Source organism: Cygnus olor, chromosome 4 (assembly GCF_009769625.2).
Source record: "Cygnus olor isolate bCygOlo1 chromosome 4, bCygOlo1.pri.v2, whole genome shotgun sequence".
NCBI classification, from domain to species: domain Eukaryota; kingdom Metazoa; phylum Chordata; class Aves; order Anseriformes; family Anatidae; genus Cygnus; species Cygnus olor.
In genome coordinates, this window is record NC_049172.1 from 52,950,701 (window position 1) to 52,973,583 (window position 22,883).

General features: G+C 44.5%; 1 protein-coding gene across 2 annotated transcripts in view; it reads right to left on the reverse strand.

Annotated features, from left to right (window-relative positions):
• The window catches only part of LIMCH1 (LIM and calponin homology domains 1), a 174,522-nt gene extending 151,869 nt beyond the window's left edge, over window positions 1-22,653 (reverse strand). The window contains exon 1 of one of the 2 annotated variants that reach the window (XM_040554967.1): window positions 22,370-22,653. In XM_040554967.1, coding sequence (XP_040410901.1) covers window positions 22,370-22,453 — 84 coding nt within the window. In that variant the 5' untranslated portion in view covers window positions 22,454-22,653. The remainder of the gene's footprint in view (window positions 1-22,369) is intronic. The other variant, XM_040554966.1, reaches the window with a different exon arrangement.
• Between the last annotated feature and the right edge of the window lie 230 nt (window positions 22,654-22,883).

Consider the following 22,883-nt stretch of genomic DNA (forward strand, 5'->3'; position numbering starts at 1 on the left):
GTGCTTCACTGAAGGCATTCACGCATCACCATCTATAACAGAACATTTTCAGAGTAGCACACGCACTAGAGATGGCTAACTACATTTTGCCTCAGTTCAGGCCTCCAAGTTCAAAAAGCTCGTTCCTAGGTCCATCTGGAGACGATACTCATTTACCCACACAGCAACCCAGCTAGAGGCAGACATTGCACCTGAATGTTGAAGGAGGACTGGCTTGGCCTCACCAGAGCTCCTGGAATCCCAAACAAAGAAGGCGAAGGATGGTCTGAAGTGCCTCAGTCCTCACCATCACCTCCACACTCAATGGAGAACAGCACAGAGCTGAATGTCAGAGGTAGCTGCCACAGCATGAGGTCAGGCCGCAGCTCCTGCATTTTGCATGTGGTCAGCTGAATAAGTTGTATAAGTTGTTATTTACAAGTGTTTTACACTGATAAGCTGTTAGGATTGTATATATACATATATATCATCAGATAATAGTTATAAAGTATTTATCAAATACTTTGTTGTGCACTGTCTTGTTTCTCTCTAATATAAGCTAAAATCTACAGAGCAAGAGATGAGGAAAAGAGAGGAAGGGGGATGACTCTCACACCAGGAAGAATTATCTCCCAGAGGAACCTGCTTCATAACACTGTCAGCTTCAAGGCCAAAAACCACCAGCATGAAAATAATGGTAGGAGAAAAATAAGGGGAAAAATACTGTCACTGGGCCTCAATGGCTTGGCTGGAAGAGTTGCAAATAGCAGGCCCTTAGCCTTATTGAAGCAACTCTCAATGGCACTGTCTAAAAACAGCACTTGGGAAACCTTTGAACACCAAAAGTTAGGCCAGTGGCCTGGCAGATGCCCACATCAATAGCTGAGCACAGTTTTGAGGGGCTCACTTTTAGCAGAGGATGTACAAGAGAAAGACTTGAATCAAGAACAGAAGCAGTGAGTGGGGAAATGCAGTTGTTTTGAAGGTTAAAAAACACTCCAGACAGGGCAATATCAGATTTGTGCGATCCAGCTATTTGCGCTCTCCTTCACGTGAAGCACCACCCAGTGAAGAATTACTGGATTAAAGAAGAATCCACAAACAAGCTATTTCCTGGCATGTCAGCCAGGTATGATGGAAAAGGACACTGCTCAACCAGCTTCACCTCATAGCGAAATCCATGCTATGGATGTGTGGTGTTTTGTCTAAAGTTAAGGCCCAGACTAGAGCGGGCACCATCAGCTGCCTCCAACTGTATGAAGCTGGCCACCATATTCAGTCTTTGAACTTTGATCCCTTAACTGAACCAAAGGGGGTGAGATGAAAAGAATAGGTGTCCTATACCCACATATTCAACATTGTTTATACGGCCAGATGGACTAAAAGCCATTAGAGGCCTGGCAATTGAAATCCTGCTTCAGACTATGTGTGTCATACTGCTTTGACTCATAAATGCATGTGAATTTGTAAAAGGAACTTTAACTGAGTATGTCATAACATTGTTATGTTGCAATTCATTTTCCCCTGAAATAAAGATGGTGCTCTTCATTCTGACAGTCACAAAAATCTCCACAGTAACTCAATTTTCAGAACAAGTTTAAGCTTTGACACCATCTTACCCCAGTCAGAAAAAATCAATACACCAAAAAACTAGTTTATATAAAATTCAGATATTTAGCTCAAGTGAGCCAATAATCTGCTTTTGAGAAAACCAAATAAGAAAAATTCTAAGTTTAGATTCTTTTATTTTCCACATTTAAGTATTGGAAGTAAAACAATCAAACTCTAAGAAGTGATAAGATGTGACAAAATCTTGAATCAATTTTTATTAAAATTTTTGACTGTTGGAAGAGTTACTTTTGCAAATCTTTTCTTTACATATATTTGTCTGCTTGGTTATTTCCTCCCCATTTATATTTGTAGTTAGAAATTGGACCCTCAATAACATGTAATGAACTGAATGGTCAGTGAACTGAATGGTCACACAGTAGAAGATATCAATAAAGGTTTTTTTTTATTCTTAATTCTTGATGTTGTTCCAGTATCAAATTAAACAAAAACTACAACAGGACTTAAAAGAGTCGTAACATTTTCAGGTAAACTATATGAGATCCTGGTCAGAGAAATCACTGTTAAAAGGTTACTAATGAGCCTGCAAAAACATATCCTACCCTACTGTCCATACCCTTAAATCTGAGGGTTGAGGTTAACTATATACAGACCAAAAAATTGCGCCTGTCTTCTCCAACGCTTTCTGCAATATTGCTCAAGAAATCACGCGCAGAGTTAGCCAGCAGCTTTCGTCCACTCTTTAGAGAACAAAAAGTCTGATTTTCGGAGATGGAAAGCCGATGGTGCTCACATATATGAAGGAGTGAGAAAGAAACAAGACCCATTTGTGATGATCACACTCTTGCCAGCAGGATATAGCTACGTTCTTTACTGTATTTGGGGCTTTTCCGAAAGTCAGCATGAAATAAAGTCTGGATCAAGTTAGTGCAGTAGGCACACTCCAGCTTCAAAAATCTTTTACTTAGTCCTCTTTTGGTTAGCTTAATTTTGTCAGCTCTCTCCTTACTTCAAGGTCAGCTACTTCATGGAAAAAGGGTATATTCTCAGTTTTTCAGAAAGCAACTACAGGATTTAATATAAAAAGGTATTTTTCTTGGTGCCTGGTTATCAAGTGTCTGCCATGCAACTTTCCACATTCTCCTTGCCATCAACAGAAACCTGCACAAAGCTACCTTGTGCTAAAATCTCAAGTTTCTCCTCATTTCCACAAGAGACACTAGCTGCAAGCATTTTCCCAGGGTTCCAGCCAAAACTTTTATTCTGCTTACTTGTGCCCCCATTTGGGATCCTATCCTCTACTTCTGCCCACTGTCATAGTGCAGCTATTGTTCTGAGAGATGATTTCATGCCAACACACCAGAAGATACTAGTACGATGTAGACCTTTGTGCTTCAAAGCCAGACAGGTAAGATTTCCTTTCTTATCAACACATACCTTACAAAAATGGTCTTACGATGGAATCCTAAAACTTAACTTAAATATATAGCTTTCCCAATTCCCTGAAGCCTTTATTTGAGATAAGCTCATGTTACAGTCATAGTACAAAAGCAGATAAAAAAGCAAGCTTTTATCATAACTTTCAGAGGGTCACCACGTACTTTCTACATAGCCAAAATGTTGTAGAACCTGAAGAGTAATCAAGGCAAGACTGATTCTTTAAGAAATATACCTTTGACCTGAATTGGATACTACCACTTTGCTGTCCCCAGAGCATTCCAAAAATTAGCTGCAGTGCAAGATAACATAATTTTAAATCTATGGTTTGTGTGTGGGTTTGGGTACACCCTTAGTGCATTCCTTCTCTTTAGACATCCCAGTATCATGATGGAACAGAATCACCGGCTGGTAGGACCTGAGCTTATCGACAGTTTGCATTGATAATACTCAATATATTTTGTAACCGAAAGGTTGTATGTCAAGACAATATTGTCCTTACAACTGCACTGACTGGTCTGTGTTGTGACAAGACTCGTACATGTCCAAAGAAGAACTACAGGAACAAAAAAAAAAAAAAAGAAGAAAAGACAAGTATACTGATCTAGATTGAACCCAGGTTCCAGACAATATACTTTTAAGAATCCTTTATTTTGTTGAATGCCCACTACCTGTGAACTTTAAGCATACTTTAAGTTCAAAACACTGTTGTATTGTGGGTCACACCAGAAATGCCACTTGGACTCTAACTCATACTCCTTCCATGATACTGAACTGATTTGTTGATTACCAGGATGAAGTTTACTGTGGTTGCTAGTCAAACTTATTATGAATACTGTATTATGGAGAATTTCTGAAATTTCTTCTTCCACCACTACAAAAACAACATGTATCTGTTCTTGTTCAATGTACCTAACAGCCTTATGCAGTCTTTATACCTTGTAGTTGGTTCAAAAAAGGCAAGTGAAATTTGTAGATTTTTAAACTAAAAATAGATCCCTGCTTCAAATCTGCCACAAGACATTATAGATTTCAAAGGAAAAAAAGCACAACCCTGAGAATACTGGGTATCAAATGAAACATTTCAGTTTGACTTTTTATTCGTAACTACAGAAGTTAGTGAAGATGTTATTGAGATAAAGCAGATTTAGAATAGCCGGCTGATATCAAGCAGATCCACTACCAAGACAAATAGACAGAGTAAACTTCTACGGCCTTTATGACAGAGAAGTTTTGATCTATTAACCCCCACATTCTGAATTTCAGCCAAAGATTTCAGACAACCTGCATACCAAGGAATAGACAATTCCACACAACAGCACAGATGTTACTGACTAGTCTGTCCCAGACCTCTCTATTAATAATGGTCATTTCAAAATTCCTAATGTATGGACTCCTAATTCATCATGACTTCTTGTTTCCGGAAAGTGATCATAAACATGACAAATGGTTTATTCCAGTTGAATTGTCTACAGTAAGTCAGAAAATTCATGCTGAACAATGTCTTCGATGTGCTTTATACAGGAAGGTGAAGACAGAAGGTCTACAATGCTCATCAAAAGAGTACAAATAATTACAGCAGCTTATAACCTATGAGTAAGGGAAATTAATCACTAGGATTCCATCTTGGAAGAATAAAAAATAATAATAAAAATCTAACTATCTAACTAAGGGCATTTCAGCTCTGCTTCCTTCCATTAGAACCAGTAAGGGTGGCACACAAATCTTGTGACCCCACAGCAACCACACTGCTCTCTCATTTAGGCCAGGGCCAGCTTTAAAGAACACAGTCCGGTGAGGTATGGGAATGATGGCACTGAGAAAACAGGAGACAAGGAAACTGCCTGAGAGCGTCCAAGAGCAAAGAGCTGATACTAAAGCAAGAAAAATTCATTAGGTCACTTAGCGTCACATCACGGGAGACAGATTGAAAGCCTCAGAGAGAAACAGTTCAAGCAAGGAAAATGACATTTCCTTGCTTGTATAATGCGTATGTAGGTAGCACAAGTAGGAAGGAATAGCAGGGAGCTGGAGAGATGATTTTGTATTTCAGGTAATTACATGTCTTGCTCTGAGATTTGACTACCACCCTGGCTTGTGCCACAGCACTCAGTTGTGTTTCTAATCAAGTCCTTTATACCGAGGTTTTGATAGCTCATTGCTAGTCACACGTTGCTCATTTACCGTGAGTGCCTGGCATCCCAGCGCATGGAGGAGAGCCATAGCTGCGCCTCTATAATGCTACTGAATGCTAAGTACACTGCAAAGAATGCAAGGTCTGGAGTCTCAAATTAGCATGCAGTCTTGAGTCTATTTTCCCCGAACCACAGTCCCAGTACTAGCAGCGACGACATGAAATTCATGATTCATGTTTGCAAGGAATTTTTTTGCAAAGATACTGTAGTGATGAGCACCATGTGAGGCTGAGAAAGCCAGTGATTCTGTCCTCGGGATTCGGTTTGAATAGCACATAGTAAACATGGCATAGGACTGCATGTTGAACAGTGAGGAGAAAGTGAAACACTGAATAGCTGCTCATTAAGAGCAGCACTATTCATTCTGCGCACTAAAGAGATACTCAGAAGAAACATAGCAGTGACCATGTATTTAATATGCATGCCCACGAAGGAGAATTGCAGAGAATAGCTTGCAGAGACAACACTATTCTATTCTTTTAGCAGGCTTGACCCTGCAGATTTCATCACATTCTCCAAGACTGAAGACAGAAACTTACACATGTAATTATTCAAATAGCTCTTACTTCACTGGTGTTTAGCAGTCTTCAGTGAAAGCAGGTTCTAAGATGCTGGGTATTGCATGAGTGAAATAAAATCCCACCTATTTCCCCAGCAGGAATACAGCACGTTGTAATCTTGGTAATTTTCTGTTTTTTAAGTTTCTGTGTGCAATTTAGTCTCACAAAAGCTGCAAATACAGGACAGGAGATAAACTGCCAAAAGACTGAACAGTCAAAGTGTATGCTCAAATGAAAAATAAGAAGAAAAAAAAATGTAAGTCCAAGGAAACTATCATTTGCATTAGTATTCACTTGTCTTCTTAAACACTCTGCTGTTCATGAGGGCATCAAGCTGGATTTTCTGGTACTGTACACGTGAAAGCTCTGTTGGTGTAGAAAGTTGTGTGTTCTAAGATGAATACACTGAACCTTCTTCAACTATTATACCGACTGATCCATACGGTAATACAGGTCACTGTAATAGATTAAAAATAATAATAATAATAAAATCAATGTACCTAAGAAATGCAAGTCATTTATTTTCCTGTACCAAGTGGTTGTTTATGTTTTGTGTTATAGAATTTGTTTCTGTTAACCCAACTTAAAGCCTCAACAAAAAACAACAAACTGGGCAAGGCCAAGTTACTCTTAAAAACATGCCAAATTTCTAAAACAGACATCTCCTATAAAAGTTTAAGGGTGTAACCTTGCCGTAACAATGACCACCACCACCAAGAAACCAGGAATCGCTCTCTCAATTTACAAAAACCACCACAGAATCTGCAGGCTAGAGGACAAAGCTAGTGAGTGTCTGGACTCAATAGGGAAATGAGACCCCATTACCAACAATGGAAACGCACAAAACATGGTCTTTCAAGCCACACACTTGTGAAATCACTCCATCAAGGACTACATAATTAAAGAAGTCATCTCAAGCTAGAATCTCTTTCTCCAGCCTGGACCACTGCCAAGGCTGTCAAACTCCAGGTGATGCTGGGAATCTCCGTAGGCTTCAGCACACAAACCCAACACAGGTAAATCCTGGGTGTTGCACCAGGAGGCTGAGAGGCGACCTCACGGCTCTCTGCGACGTCCTGAGGAGGGGAAGGGGAGAGGGAGGTGCTGGTCTCCAGCTCATGCTGTCAAAGACTTCCTCTGCACCTTTTGGCTGCCCCTTCTGAAGAATTCCCTAAAAATATTTACCAGACTTATGAGGAGTCAACTCTTCAAAGGAAAAAATAAAAATAAAAAATAACTTTATAAAGGTAACCAGATGTAATTCCTCCCAAACAAGCACAATCCCAGTGCAAGAAGCACCAACTCCTACCTATCCCTGCACCCAGTCCCTGCCTGAATTATTGCTTGCTCCAGAAGCAGGATCGACCCGGACAGCACCTGCCAGCGGTGCTAGAGCTCACCCACTCTACCTGGCAGTCCCAGAGAATGGCTCACACGGCAGCAGGAGATGCGTCCTCAGCAGAGCGCAGGCCTGGCCAGCACCCCTAAGGGGATGTGCATCTTCTGTACGATCCAGCCAAGCATCGCAAGGCTAGAAATATTTGGATAGCAAGAGAAAATGAATGGTTGTTACAAGGGACACCTCCCATTTAAATGTATAAAAATAGGATGTTGCAGACTACTTTTGGGTCTGTGGGGCAATGCTGGTAGTTTTTAACTTTAATTGCAAAAGATAAAGGCCCAGAAAGCCATGTTCCATCCAATTCTCTGAACTTACCTAGTAAATATTTCCGCTCGTGAAATCTAAGTGAGCAGGTCAGTTATAGTCTTCAGTTTCAAGAAGATGTACCTTCTGTTACAGACATGGTAGCAGGAATTATTATTTTAAATAGGATTTAACATTATTCTTTCCTTCTAGAGAATGAATTCTGTTGTGTCAGATCATATTCATGAACACACACCTACTTTTCCACGTATTTTCCAAATATAACATGGGCTGATATTTTATATTAGCAGTGTCTTAAACCAAAGTCATTTAAGTCTAAAAATACAACATACATCAGCTGAACAGAGTATTTAGAAACTTATCTCCTGTTGAAAGGGCCATCAGTTCTTTTGCCCTTCTATTCATGCTGTTGTTCTTTCTAATAATGAAAACCACCTTTGTTTTTCTCCTTTCACACCTATGGTTTAGCCCACGAGAGAATTGCTCACCAGAAGCACATGAAATTCATCCTGTGCACTCAGGCAGCAGGATAAATCGGGACAAATTGATGAGCCCAGGGAAAGCATATTCGTATGATAAAAATTAAAGGTGTTATCACAATCCTTTCTAGAATTGCACAGGGTATTATAGACACAACGTGTGAATAGGTGTCACTAGAGCTGAAGTCAGACGCAGATCATCAGCGACCGATACGTCTTCTTAGCATTCTCTTCATCATGCGAGAGATCCAAAGCCGGTGAGAAATGCATTAGAAAAGAAGCAGATGTTGGGGGAGCACCGAGTTCTTCTTTTTACCTGCTTATCAGCAATGAAACAACAAGCATAAAGAAACAAAGCCTCTTGATCCAGCCTGGACCCGTGCCAGGTCCAACTAAACTACCAATTCTTGATTTTAATCACAGAAGGAGCTCAAAACTGGAGCTCCCAAACCACGGCATACAAGTAGCTTCCAGGTGACTGCTAAGCAGCAGAAAAGCAAGAAGAATGGCCGTTCAAATACCAAGGGTCCCCAAAACACCAAGTACTCTCCTCGAGGTCCGGCTGTGCTGACAAGAACTGCTGGTGCCACCTCTCCAAGAGAGAAGGCTGGGGAGACACGACCTGCAGCATCAGCACCATCAGAGAGAAGGCACCGGCGCCACCATTACAATAACTCTCTTCCCAGGACTGTGCTACCTACGTGCCTAAATTTGGAAACTACAGCAATCATCTTCAGGGAGTGAACACCGCAAACACACACTGAGGGAGACCTTCTTGTTGCTTACAGACTTCACTGAGTGTTTGGGGAAGGGCTGTACACAGAGCCCCAAGCATACAGGCAGTATCTGCATGCCCCAAGAACAAGCAAAGCTGAACAAAGTCTGGCTTTTAAAGTTTTGGCTTCAAAATACTGTGGGGAAGGGAAGAGGTGGAAAAAAAGAGAGTATTGATGGTAAGCCTTTACTCTTTGCCCAGAGGGCAAAGAAGCTAGAACTCCAAATACGAAGGATGCAGGACAAGTTAAATTTTTTAAGCAGCCCAGAATTACTGGTTTAATGGGTCTGCCAAGTGACAGCACGCTCCCGGTAGAGTTCTGGCAGCAGAAAGCCCTTAATCCAAGTGAATTACTAACTGGGAGTAATGTCAGCAAAACAGCTGTCAGGATGCTATGCTGCTCAAGCTGAATAGACAAACAACTGCTTAGGGTTGGAAAGCAATACATTCAGCCCAGCCTCCAAACAAAGAGCAGGAACTAACACCACTGTTTAACCAACATCTGCCACCGCTATCTTCTACCTTAAAAATGGGAGTATGAAGGAGGAAAGCAGAACCAACAAACGAAACAAGCAACTGTTCTCTTCAGAAGCAGCAGTGTAACTCTGGAACAAATTTGAGAGTTGTCCAAGTCTCTTTCAAAAAGAAGATGTGGCGAGTCAGTACATATCTGTGCTCAATGCTTCTCGCTTTCCACTGAAGTGGAAAGGGATACTACGTGCTGGCACGGAAGAACTGTTAAGAAAAGAAACAACTTCACAGAAACTACGTACCAGAGAAGCTATATTAGACTCTGTGAGCACCTTACCGAAAGTAGAATTGCTAGCTCATACTTCCAGTAAAACAACCTGCACCTCCCCTGCAGCAGGGCTGGAGTTCTGACTCCAACCAGGGCTCCCCAAAGTGTGTTTACGGGAAAATATATATATTTACACTGGATCGCAATTGCCTGATCTAGTTTATATTCCCTGAAGGGCCTATCTGTTACAGGTTGCCTTCTCTTGATGCTCTTTATCCGAATTCCACTCCTTCCCTTTACTCAACTAAACTTCTTATTTTTTTGCTCTGCATCAGATCTGGACTGGCTTTGTCCAAACAGTGAAACAGGACAGAGATAATTTCAAATGCATCCATCAGACACTCAAGGCATTGCAGCTGCTCTGAGCCAAGACCTTACCCACTCGGTAAAGAGCCAACAGACAGTATGGGAAATAAGAGATACCAGAAGTCTCACCTAAGAAACATACTCTGGTCCCTATGATAGTGCTTCAAGTGGCAGTGCAGCTTTATCAGTCCTTCCAGTAACACAAAAAAGAAGGGCCCATGCAGAAACCCAGGAAGAAGAAGAAAAGCCTTGAAGATCCATGCACCAGAAGACACAAGGAGGACGGACGATCAACTACACAGAAATTATTTGAGTGAGCTTGCAATAGTCATTTTCCCCACATAAAGACACCTAAAACACTTAGGGCACAAAGCATGCTGACAGCTGGCAGCATCCATGTGACAAAGATGCATCAAGTGAGCACCTTTTGCCACCTCATCTGCTCCGTATTAACTGATGGATTACTTGGCAGTCATCTATGGAAAACAAAATCCCCCAACCTTGCCCACGCAAACAGCAAGTAAAATGGCCCAGAGCGCCCCAGCCTTCCAAAAGTCAGATCTGAAGTCAGATGGGCTTTGATGAGCAAGGAGAAGGCGTTCTGCTTTATTAGCAAGAACAAAGTCTTAATTCTCTCAGTTGTGCTAGCCCAAATACTCTGCCACTGCACTGGGAGCAAAAGCTATACTTACCCACTCCAGAAATTCCCAAATATGCTCTTTCCCTCAGCCTCATCAGACTTCTGGTAGGAAGAAATCATAGTTCTGAGGAGCAGGACATTTGCACAGGGCAACAAACACTGCTTCGAGTGTGGTTTTTTACAAAAAATTTTCAGATCCACAAATGCAGTTGTGTGTGGGGAAATTGCCAGGCTGCATCCTAAGGAAAACTGTTACGATGCACTTGCAGAAAAGAGAGGACATGAGTATACACAGCTGGAGTGACCTCCCCTTACCAAAAGCTTTCTACATTGAAGAGTCATTTTTGTAACATACTTTTCATTGAAGAAAGATTTTCTTCATAATCAAAGCAAACACTGAGTACTAACATGTTTCTGCCAGGCACAGGCACCTCAACTTTACAATCACTGTCATGTTTGCTTTACCAACCACTTACGCCTTGTATGCAGTTGTAGCTAAATCTGAGGGCCCCTTCCTCCTCACCAAATGCAAAAATAGAAGCTTATGTTTTGCTCATTCACTCCATTCCATCTGGTGTTTCAGATATCCACCTCTTCCCTCGGAATCCTAAAAGAAAACCTCAAACTTTTCATTCTCTTCACTGAGTAGTTTCTTATAGCTCGGGCCCTTTCTCAGCAAGTACTGACATCTACCCATTTCCCACCCCGAAGCTTCACTTCTGTTTGAAGCTCCCTGCCCTAAGGACGTACTGGAAATGCTCACTGCCCATAGGTATCACCAGCACCCCATTCCCCACCAGCCCCTTTCCCACCACCACCTATTTCCTAGTAGCACTGGAGCCCAGCTCAAGCCATGGGAACGTGCCACGTCGATGTTTCATACCAGAGCTCCCCACCCTGCACAAAGGCTGCCCCCACTGCTACTTCTGGAATTCAGCTCCTCCTAGTGTGCTGTACGTAGTCCTGTACCCTCAGCACACAGCAACAGGGTACTCCCCTTCCCCTGCACAGACATCCATCCCCCTTGCGTCCTCCCTTCTCTCGGGAGATACCAAGGGACAGGAAAAAGGCAGAATACAAAAGCATTCAGCACAGTTTGAGACCGCGCCGCTTCCAAGTAGTCTGCTCTGGCTTTGATCTATTGATTTCAAGGCCCTTCATGTGGGAAGCTGAAAAGCAAGTTTTCTCCACACAACTCTAAAATGAAAAAGAAAAGCCAGTATGGCATTGTAGGATTAAGTACGGCACTGAAAAACTAACAAATATGGAAGGGGGGGTGAGGGGAACCACAATACCAGACCTGCCCATAAGCAGAACATGCAATCAGGAGTCTTGGTTGAAATCCAAAAATGCAAAAGAAAGAATTAAAACTATTATACAGCATTACTACTTCAGAGACACTAGCAAACTACAATGAATGGAAACTAATGTTTAAAATCCCACAGCACTGGTAGACGAGTTTTCTACTAAATGTGACTGGAATGTCCTCTCAGAGCTAACCCTGTGCATTTTCATCAAGTTACCCCACAGCTACCTACAACAGTTTTGTTTTCTTTCTCCCGTGAAGTTACTCACGAGAAGCAACGTGATGGAAAGAAATGAAGTACTAAAGCATTTATTACTGAGGTGTATTTTTAAATGAAAAATCTTTTTGTTTGGGATAGTCCGAGGTGCCTCTAACACCCAGTGCAGCACATCCCTCATAAGGGCGCCTGCAATAAATTCCATTCGATGCTCATCTTGAAAGAGCACCCATACCAAGTGAGCCTCTGCAAATATGACTGCTTACTGCTCCCCGGGAGAAATAATCATTGAAAGATAAGCGAGGGAGGCGAAGCTTCACCAGCTTTATTTTTAACACCCATCTCCCTTTACACTCGCCTTCTCGCAGGGAATTTCTAACCCCTCAGCTGTGCTGTGCCAATCCAAGGCGCGCTGGATGCCAGGAACCGCGATGCAACAGCCGCCACCTCCAGTTTCAGAAGGGGCCGTGTGCCTGGGCTGTTCCAGGGGAGAAGCGTGGCATTCCCTACAGCCCGTACCTCCAGCAGGCAACGTCCTCGCTCTCCACACAAGCGGCCATCAGTCCAGCACACTTGGCAGAGCAGCAACGCGGGCAGGGCGGCACTGAGCTGAAAGAAGGAGAAAATCAGGCCCCGGCAAGATCGAAGATCTGCATGGTCGTAATTAAAATGTTTTGAGGGTATTTTTGCTTCTCTTTAGAAAAGGCAAGCTGTTTCTAATAAAAGATAATTTGAGTCACTTGAACTTTGTTGATTTATGACTTTTTTCATGTTTTTCCAAAACTGAAGGCCCCCTTGTCAAAATAAGAATTGGTTTTGGGAGGGGTAGGATGTTAGGCTACACTTTTGTACCATTTCTTTCAACTCAGGAGAGAGTCACCTTTCTGACTCACTGATCCTGAAATTTCCTTTTTCTTGTTAGTGCCATTTTTCTGGAAAACAGTTTATTTTCTTGGCTATCTTTAATTGATCCAAACACTGGCAGAAGACACACACTGCACATGCATGCTCCCAAATAAGCACTTCCTTTTTTTCCAAACCACAACTTTAAAAACCAACTCATCAGAGTCAGGAAAACAATAAAAAGAAAAATATTTATATATTTGCTATCTTTTTTTTTAAATAAAAGAGAGAGAAGGGGAGAAAGAGAGAAAGAAAGAGAAAGGGAGGAAGAAAGAAAGAGAGAAAGAGAGAAAGAAAGAGAAAGAAAGAGAGAAAGAGAGAGAAAGAAGAGAGAAAGAGAGAGAAAGAGAGAGAAAGAGAGAGAAAGAGAGAGAAAGAGAGAGAAAGAGAGAGAAAGAGAGAGAAAGAGAGAGAAAGAGAGAGAAAGAGAAAGAAAATATAACCCCCATATCCATACCTATTGTCTTTGTTTTAGGATGTTGTAGCAACCCTTCTGCCAGAGCCACAACCTGCTGGGACTACAAGGACATAATGTAGCTCTGTGCGTACACAGAAAACACTGCTTGCAAAGCACCAAGAAGAGATTTTAATCTCAGTCCGGTGTCCTCTGTAGCCATGCAAACATTCTGCTCCCACTTGAAATCAGTTATTTATGGGCATCAGCCTCCTCTTACGCAAAAGAAAGACTGCTTCTCAAGTCAGAGTAAAGGTTACAATTACTTGTATTTGTCTGTGGCCTGTTGTTGAAATACAAATGGAAAGGCTGTTTGGGGCTTTTTTCCTTCAACTCTGCCACTTCTGGAAATGGGAAGTTCCAGCACTGAAAGGTACACTTCTCTTCATCTTCAGTTCACAATATCTCCTTCCAACAGTCCCATCCTGTGTAAGGGACTTCTGATGTTGCAGCGCTATCAAGCATTATCAATTCCTGAAGTCAAAGGCATTGATTTGCACTTTTGTTGGATGTATCAGAACTAAAATAAGTTTTGAGGAGCTGTTGTGTATTACCTTTTACAGATTTCAGCCCCTCACTGTTGGGGAGAAAAACCTGAATCAAAGCAAAGTATGGTCTGAGGAACTGAAGGCAGATAACAGCCTAATTTATTTTTTAAATGGTACTTTAATCCAGCCAGAGACTTCAGTGCTCATGATTGTAATACTGAACTAAAAATCTACCAATGTCTACAGGAAAGAAAACAACCGGAAGATATTTAGTCTCAGGATGAAGACTTTTTTTTTTCTTTTTTCTCAGCACACTAAGTATATACAGCCACTTTCCGTATAGCTTGTAAACAACCACAGGGCTGGGATGAAGTGGGGGACATCTTAGAGGCTGGAAGAGACATCACGGAGAATTTTTCCTTTTGTCTTGCTCCTGAAACTCACTACGGATCACATAATGGAAGAATCCCAGTCCTGTTTCCAGCATGAACCAGGATCATGGAGAAATGTCAGTGAAGGAGAGATTAATGGAGATCATTTCCCTTTTACCTTACGCATTCAGCTGTAGAAAGGTGAATTAAAGAATTGCTTTCTCTCTCTCCACCATTCTGCTCCTTAGCCTGTGAAGTGCTCCATGAATCACTGACAACAATGCTAGCGCCAAAAAGCCACGGCAATATTATTTTTCAAAATCTTAGCTTGTCAAAGTTGATTTCAAAATCAAACTGTCTTTGACACCAGGCATGAGATCTCCAAAGAGCAGAACAAGGCTTCTCTTCAAACAGCCAGATGAAGAGAATTCTCTGCTTTCCCCACCGACCAAGAAGTCCCTAGACTATTTTAAATCAACTTTAACATCAGGAACAAGCTCTATTAATAACTCCATCATTAAGTGAGCCATTCTGTGGCAAGGATTACTAGCAGTAATCATTATATATATGTACATATAATCAAAAGAAACTAGCTAACAGTTTTGAGTGAGTTATACTAGAACTGAGCAGATTGACTATAAAGATAGAGGATTATTATAACCAGCTAATACCATGAACAAAGAACCACTTAAGGATTCAACAACTGAATTCTCAAGTATTAAACTTGCACATTATCTGAAGACTTGAAAAGCAAGGGCAATAATTTAAATTCCTTATTGGTCAATAATAGCAGTGTAAAACGAATTAAATAACAAAAAGAATCTCACCAAGCAAAGGCAATCGATCGTATTTTCAGTTTTCCAAAATAAAACAGGATTAGTAGAAGTAGTTAGATTGGAAGCCAAACACATTTTATGCTGCCTTGAGGAGTTTCCACGAGGGAAACTCAGTAGCGTACCCTGAAAATGCCTGTCGAAAGCCAAAGGAGTTTTGCCTTAGTATGGAGAAGGATCTTGTCTATGTGAATCGATGCTTAAACGTGACAATTATATAAACAACCAATAAAGTAGGATTAAAAATAAAATGAAGTGATATTTATTCACCCACTTTCAAGAAGCCACAGATTCACAGAAAAATTCAGGCTGGTAGGGACCTTGGGGGGCCCCAAGTCCGACGTCCTGCTCCAAGCAAGGGCAGCTGTAGGCCAGGCCAGGCTGTTCTGAACTTCCTTCAGTTGGGCACGAACCCACACGAGGATGGTGGTTTCCCAGCCTCTCTGGGCAGCCTGCACCAATGCTCAACTTCCCCTGTGGTGAAGAAACTTTTCCTCACGCTAAGTCAGAACCTTCCCCGTTTTAGTTTATGACAAGTATTGCAGGCTCCTGGCCCAGGCCCCTGTGAAGGCCCTGCCTCTGTCCCCCCAGTAACCTGTCCATGCATACAGGGGGTGCTGCCAGGTCCCCCCAAATCCACCTCTTCTCCAGCCCAGCTCCCAGGACAAGTGCTCCAGCCCCAGCCAGCTTGGGGGGCTCTTACTTCAGTTTATCGATGTCTTCCTGTACTGTGGGACCCAAAACTGCACGCAGTATTGCACGTGTGGTCTACCAAGTGCCAAGCAGAAGCAAATACCACCTCCATTAACCCACTGACTCCAGAAAAACCATGACCAGCTGCCCTTTCTGCTGCCAGGACACTGCTGCCTTGTCAGCTGGTCCCCCCTACCAGGCCCTCTCCAGCAGAGCTGCCCCCAGGCGGTCACTCCCCACCCTGTGCTGCAGCAAGGGGGTGGTCAGCCTGTCCCAGGTACAGCAAGTACATTTCTGTTTAATAAATAAGAGGCAGTAATGGGTAGGGTTTTTTTCCAGTTTCAGCTGGGGTGTGTTCTAGTTCATCACATTCTTACAAGTCTGTCCCTAGGACATATGCTGCAGCCCTTTCACCTGATACGGTTCTTAGCATAGCTGCAAGAAGTTTCAGCGATTAATTTTGATGGTATGTTACTGGTACCATAGTAGCACTGTTGTAATCATCACAACCGAGGAGACCAAGTGAGGCAAGGGAACAGAGTAGTTTCTTTCTTAAATGACGTGTTGGAGGGATGGAAAGTTAGATCTTCAGAGCCTGCATGCCAAAATGCTCACACCTTCCCCCTATGCAGCTGCATCAACTGCCCTTTCAAATGGCACTTTCACTCCCATAAATCATGCTTTCTTTGTGACATTCTTCCCCAGCTGTTCTTGTTGGGATACTTACAGAGAACCAATACACGAAAGTGTTCATCTGTGGATGAAGAGCTCCTAGACTGGTAGCTTTTCCAAACCAAAGATAATATCGTTTTTATAACCTGTGGCAAAGTAACACTTCCAAGATTGGCCAACACATTTTAGAGGCTAGAAAATGAGTCTACCACATTGATCATCTAGTTAATTCTCCATATTTAGAAAGATTCCACCTTCCTTTCTAGAGGATAAACATTTTCCTTTATATTTTTTTCCAAAAATGTAGTTAACACTAGCAGAACAAATGCAATGAGGTTGAATAGCTGCGTTCAACAGGTCTTTACCACCAGTCGCATAATGGCATTCCAGACTCTGGTCTTAAGGGCAGATCTTTTACCTATTTTAAAATTTTAGCAATGAAAGGAGAAATTAATTCAGTTTTAAGACAATTAATAACTCAATCCTGCATTTCCTTGACATTATCCCTTTATCAATAGCATTGTTGTTCCCACTACTCCCACTCTTGTGCTAAGCACTACTTGTAACATGGCTTAAATGGATCTCATGACAAGGGAATTGGGTCCACGTACACAGGACACAAGGTCAGCTGCCAGGCAACTGGGAGAAGAAAAAATTTCTATAAGATGATAGTCTGATAGGTCAGAGAGTTTGGGCAGGTTCTTCCACCCCTTTAGAACAATTTATTTTTCATTCCACTGAATGACTAATTCAGCCAGAACGAAGAGCATCCCATCAACCCCATCTGCAGCCACTAAATGCTGCCCTGGAGATGTAAAGAAAGAAGAGAAGAATTCCTCTCCAAGTCCAGTCACAATAACCACAGTAAAATTATTCTGAATTCACATCCATCTAGGACCAGAAGTCAGCCACCTTTTGACTCTTTATAGTTCCCACGTTGTGGGAAATACTCATCTAGTCTAACTTCAGCTGTCCACAAATCAGGCAGCTTGTCCAAACTATTTGCATAGACTCCTTCTAGTCTGAGGAACATCCTCATCTCTCCCACCAAGATGAGAGACTTGTGATTAGTACAGATGGATCAGCTGGAAAGTTAGGGCACTGTCAAAACTGTCGGCCGAACTCTCTTCCAAAGCACAAGGCCCTTGTTCAAAGCCCACTGAGGTAACTGAGAATCTCTCTGTTATAGTCCCCCAGTGGTTTTTGGGATGGACACAGCACCCCTCCTGCCTGCTGGAGGCCCTCATCAGCTGGGCAAATGCCTTCATCATACAAAGCTATAGCCCCAAAATACTACTGGAATAGACTAACAGGTCAGGCAGAGTTGGTCTAGATAACTAAACTTGCTCACTTTTATAAGTTCATTCCCAATATATTATGTAAGTACGTAAGACACTATTCCAGCAGGAGAGAGAGAAATTTGCACTGCGGACACTGTTTGGAAGCTAACTCACCAACATCTACATCCTACAACATCTGATTAATAAAACCATGCAAACCTAAAGCTTAGTGCATGCACTGTTCCACACTTGAATGGTTGTACTCAGATACTTTCACAGGCAGTCAGACTGGCTTCTCTGGAACTGCTCGCTGTAGGAAGTGTCTGTTGGATTTCATCTATTCCTGGCCAAGTAACTGTGAGACTGCAGTGGCAGCTGAAGGTCCCAGTCTGGCTAGAGCACCACCATTCTAGGAGTAGAGTCCCTGTTCAAGAACCTTAAATTTTCTTGAAAGCAAAGGCAGACTAGATGTCTATGCATATTTGGGAAACACTACTGCAGTAGCAACCTGCAACCCTCTTGCAGGATGTAGGTTACTCATAGACACAGCCAATCAGTGTGCTTAACCAATACTTTTAATAAAAAGAGCTTATATCTCTGATGTTCCCCAAAGTCAGGGCACTACACTCAGTGTCATACCAATGTTTCCAAGGCCATATAAACCAGCTTGTAAATTACTCAAGTTCCAGACCCCTCCAGCAGATTATCCAATCCAGTCCCTTCACCACACAGAAAATATTTTGTCAATGAACTACTTCCATCTCCATATAAGTCCCATTTTTGCAATGGAGACATAAGCCTCAGCTCTCTAGAACTTCTCCAGCACAGGAGGGAGAGATGCCCTAAAGAAATGTTGTTTCCAGACTCCTGATGAAAGACAGTAACATGAAGTTTACTTGCCTGAATCGCTGTTTTTATACCCCTCGCATCATTTCACAGATACGGTGTGTAGAAATAACATGCCTGTTTTGCTGTATGATCTGACACATCCAGAAGCACTAAATAACACACCTGGCCCCACTTCTAGAAGCAAGGCCACTGTTACCAAGTTAAAACTGCTGCCTTCAATACAGAAATCTAACGGCTGTAAAGAGAAAAATTCACAATCAACAAACCCGTCTGGCTGGGGAATTTCTCCTTAACAAGAGCACTCTGTAGGGGAATACATATATGAGAAAGTGACAGACTTGTAAGTTGCTGCATTTATAGCCCATACACATCTAGAGGGAATGGCAAGAGTCAAATGCTGACTACAGGGGACAGAAAACATGCCCTGTTTATTATTACCATAACAACTAGAAAGGAAGCATTCTTATCACCTGGCAAAGGTTACTAAGGAATACAAGTCTATGGAAAAGCCATCCCTAATTGAACCAAGTCTCAACAATGAGATAAGAGGCATATTAATGAGGCAAGGATAGGAGGTGCAAATGATGAGATAACAATACCCTGCGGAGTTGCACCAGTATTAAACGCGACTTTATTACTGTATTACTCTTATGAGTCTGTGCAGCAATAATAACTCTGTTTATACAGATGTTCTTTCAGCCATCAGTTATTCTAGTTTAAAGCACACATACTGGGAACCTTGACATTTTAAAATTACAGGCCAGTAGATTAAATTAGATTTGTTGATTCGCTTTAGTAAGCCACTACACTTTACAAGGCTGATATATTCTTTCAGTGAAACTGAGATGCACTAATTGAAATGAGATACTGCACCTTTAATAATGCAGGCCGATATAGCTGTCTCACAGGGTTTTCATCAGGTGCCTTTATTTTAAGTCTTCTGAGTGCTACTTATATGGTTCATTTTATCATTAAGAGGGCAATTCTTACTTAAGTAGTGCATGCCAAGCTAAATTAAAATAATAGAACCGGTTTACTCTAACACAGAGGAGTGTGTTGATATTTATGCAGAACTAAATATGTGATTAAGGCTGAACTCCAACCTCCTACCAAAAGTATCTCACGATCAAAGCGGAAAGTCCACAGAGTCCCCAAATGCCATCTTGTGCAACACGCAGCTCACGTCAAGTCTACACCACTTGAAATCAGAGTTCGGGCCCCTTGGCCTGCTCAGGTATTCACCTTGGCACTTCTGGCTCAGAGCTCCACGGAGACACAAAAGCAAAAGGATTGTTACGAGGAACCACTCAAACTTCAGCGCAACTTGGGCTGCCCTATTCTGTGAAGTAACTCTGACGGAGGGAAAAGAAAACTCCTGGCACCCCGGAGACGTGTTCTGGTGAAACATCACACGCCCCAGGAGTAAATAAAGGCCTGGAGGAAGGGCAGACCTCAGTCCTTGAAGATTTAGACATTCACCACTTTGTGTCTTGGCTCTCCATCTGCGAAAGAGGGCAGCCGCCCTTCCCAGCCCCACCAGAGGAGAAATGCGGTGCCGACCACAGGGCGGATTCCTGTCAGCGCTGCACAATGGTGACAGCGCTCATACGACTATTTAAACCAGATGAGAATCCAGCCCGCCAGCCACACAACTTATTCTGTAGAAATAAAAATGCACAGCCAGCTCAGAGTTTCAGATCTGCCCATTTCTGCCCCCATTTCCTTGTGTAGCTCAGTTTCACAGTCTAAGACAGGTTTTAAGCTGTCTCCCACCGCTGACGCCCCCACTAAGTCTGTCTTCTCTGTACGACACAGGTTCAGCAGCCTTGCTTACAACAGCTACTGTTTATTTATTTTCCTTTGATTTCACTTCATTTAAACATACAGAGCTGAGTTGGAAGCCGCAACACACCGGACGTTTGCTAACACCTCTAGGCCAACAAATGCATTGGTGAGGACGACCATAGAGCCGCCTGGAGCAGATGGACCCAGGGGCCAGACATGGCATGACCCTCGTTTCTGGTTTTTTGCCCAGATCAATAGGTTAGCACACTGAATTTTGATACCCGTAATAAACAAATAAAATCTTGGATGTTAAGACTGCTGTCGCTTTTCAGTAACCTTTGGACTAATATGTCAAGTTCTGGCATAATTGCTCAGTCCAAGTCATTGGAGAATGCTGACCACATTTTTGTAAGAGGTAATAACCCTCATGCCCCAGAGCTTACACCGGGCTGTGATTAGGAGGAAATATCAGTCTTGAGGCAAATTAAACCACATTCACTTCACAGTAGCTCCTTCCTCCCTTCCCATAGCAGGAGGCACCCACTGCGGGCACTGCTGTAGAGGCAGACACTCCCCCCCAGCCCCGCAGCCACAGCAGTGCCCCTGACTCCGGCCACACTCCCCAGTGGGAGGAAGGTGCCAAGAGTAACAGTCCCACCTCGCACATCTCACCCCTACCTTCCACACACCCAGAAAGATTAAAAACAGCGACAGAGGAAGCGCAAGAAGCCATATATGGCTTCCTTTATATGCTTGCGGGTCCCTTGGACCTGCATCAAGTGCATGAGGCGTTGAGAGCCCTCCTGCGCTGCTTATCAGGCCCTGCATCACACAAGGATGGGCGTAAGACCTCCCGTCATGGCCAACGGCAGAGCAAACTGCCCAGGAGGGACGTTTCCGCCTGACCCACAAGTTTCTGCTCTGAGACAGGAAGGCTTACACTCCCTTAATTATTATCATGCCCGGGGTAATTGCTGGCAGCCTTGTTACCTACAGAGGACTGCTCTGCCATTGAGTTCCTGGCTCTGTCAGCAGCCAGCAGCGCTCGTGGTCACAAGGTATTTCGTGTACCGCATGTATGGCAGGGTCATGTGCCTCCCTCCGGGTCTGCTGCTACAAAGCGGGATGTATAGCTATGGGTTCGTCTTCCCAAGACAACTGGCGTTCACTTGCGCTCCCCTTTTCCTCTTCCAGGCTGCACACCCACCTTCCATCGGCACAAAACCCCGTCTCTCCCCGGTCCTCACTGCTTTTCTGCCTCCGGTCCTGCAGCAGCCAGCCAACTGTGTCAGTGCAAATTCCCCCAAGCCTGACACAGCATTACCTTTTCGGCTGGTGTGGGGTGAACCCTTATTCCCGACAGGCTCCAGAATCTGGGACCGAACTGTCTGCAGTGTTCCCCGGGGTTTAGGCTATCGTGAAGTTGCAGCGATTTCCAGGCGAATTTGCCTAACCACGCCAGGAACCCGGCATCTCCTGCGGCTTACGGAAAGCTGCAGATTAAACGCAAAGCCTGCAGCTGCCGGCAGCTATTCCCCTGCCATCTCGGCTGACACCACTCACGCGTGTTCCCGACCCGCAACCGGACCACGGGCTATTTCCAGCGCCTCTACTGCCCCACGCCAAAATATTTAACCCTTTCGTTTCGCCCCCCAACCCGGCTGTTTTCCACGTTTTACACCGCAGCCGAGCGGCGAGGCGGCCCCGCGGGATGGGCACGGCCCGGGGCGATGGGGGCGCGGGGATGGGGGCACCCCGATGCGCGCCCCCGGCCGCCCGGATGCGCGCCCGCGGTACCTGCGCGGCCTCCCCCGGCGGGGGCTGCGGGGCTGGAGGCTGAAGGTTGCGGGGCTGGAGGCTGCGGGAGCGCCATCTCCCCGCAGTGTGCCGGGGGTCCCTCGCAGCCTGCCCCCCCCCGCCCAAGGGAGCCCCCCTGGGGGTCGCGGCCTCCCCGCACCTGCCTCCCTGCTCCCGCTTAGGGCCGGGGAGGGGAAATGCGATTAAGGGATTGAGCTCGGGCAGGGGCCAGCCCGGAGGAGGAGGAGGAGGAGGAGGAGGAGGAGGAGGAGGAGGAGGAGGAGGAAGCAGCACCCGCATCCCGCCCGCTCCTTACCTCGATCCACTTCTGCGCCTCGCCGAAGGCCGGCTCGGGCTGGGGCTGACCCTCTGCCGCCAGCTCCAGCCCGGGGCTGGCCATCTGCGGGCCCCCGGCTCGCCGCCCCGCAGCGGGCCGTGGATGGACGTCGGGAGGATGGCTTTTATTTTTTGGGGTGCCCGCAGCCCCGCGGCTTCCCCTCCCTCCGAGCCACCCCCCCCGCCCCCCGGCGGCGCTGCTCGCCCGCGCTCGGGTCGCCGCCGAGGCTCGGGGCTCGGGGCTCGGGGCTCGGTCCTTCCTCCCTCCCTCCGTCCTCCGTCCGTCCTCCCTCCCTCCCCCGGTCCTCCCCGGTCCTCCCCCGGCCGCCCCGCCGCCCCGCCGCGCCGCCAGCTAAAAATAAAGCGGGAGGGCGACGGCGCCCGTGCCTTCGGGCCCGAGGGGCGGAAAGCCGGGGGGTCAGCGCCGTGCCGGGGGGCTGCAGCCCCTGCCAGGGCGTGCTAACAGCCGGCTGCACCGGGGGGGGGGCGTGTGG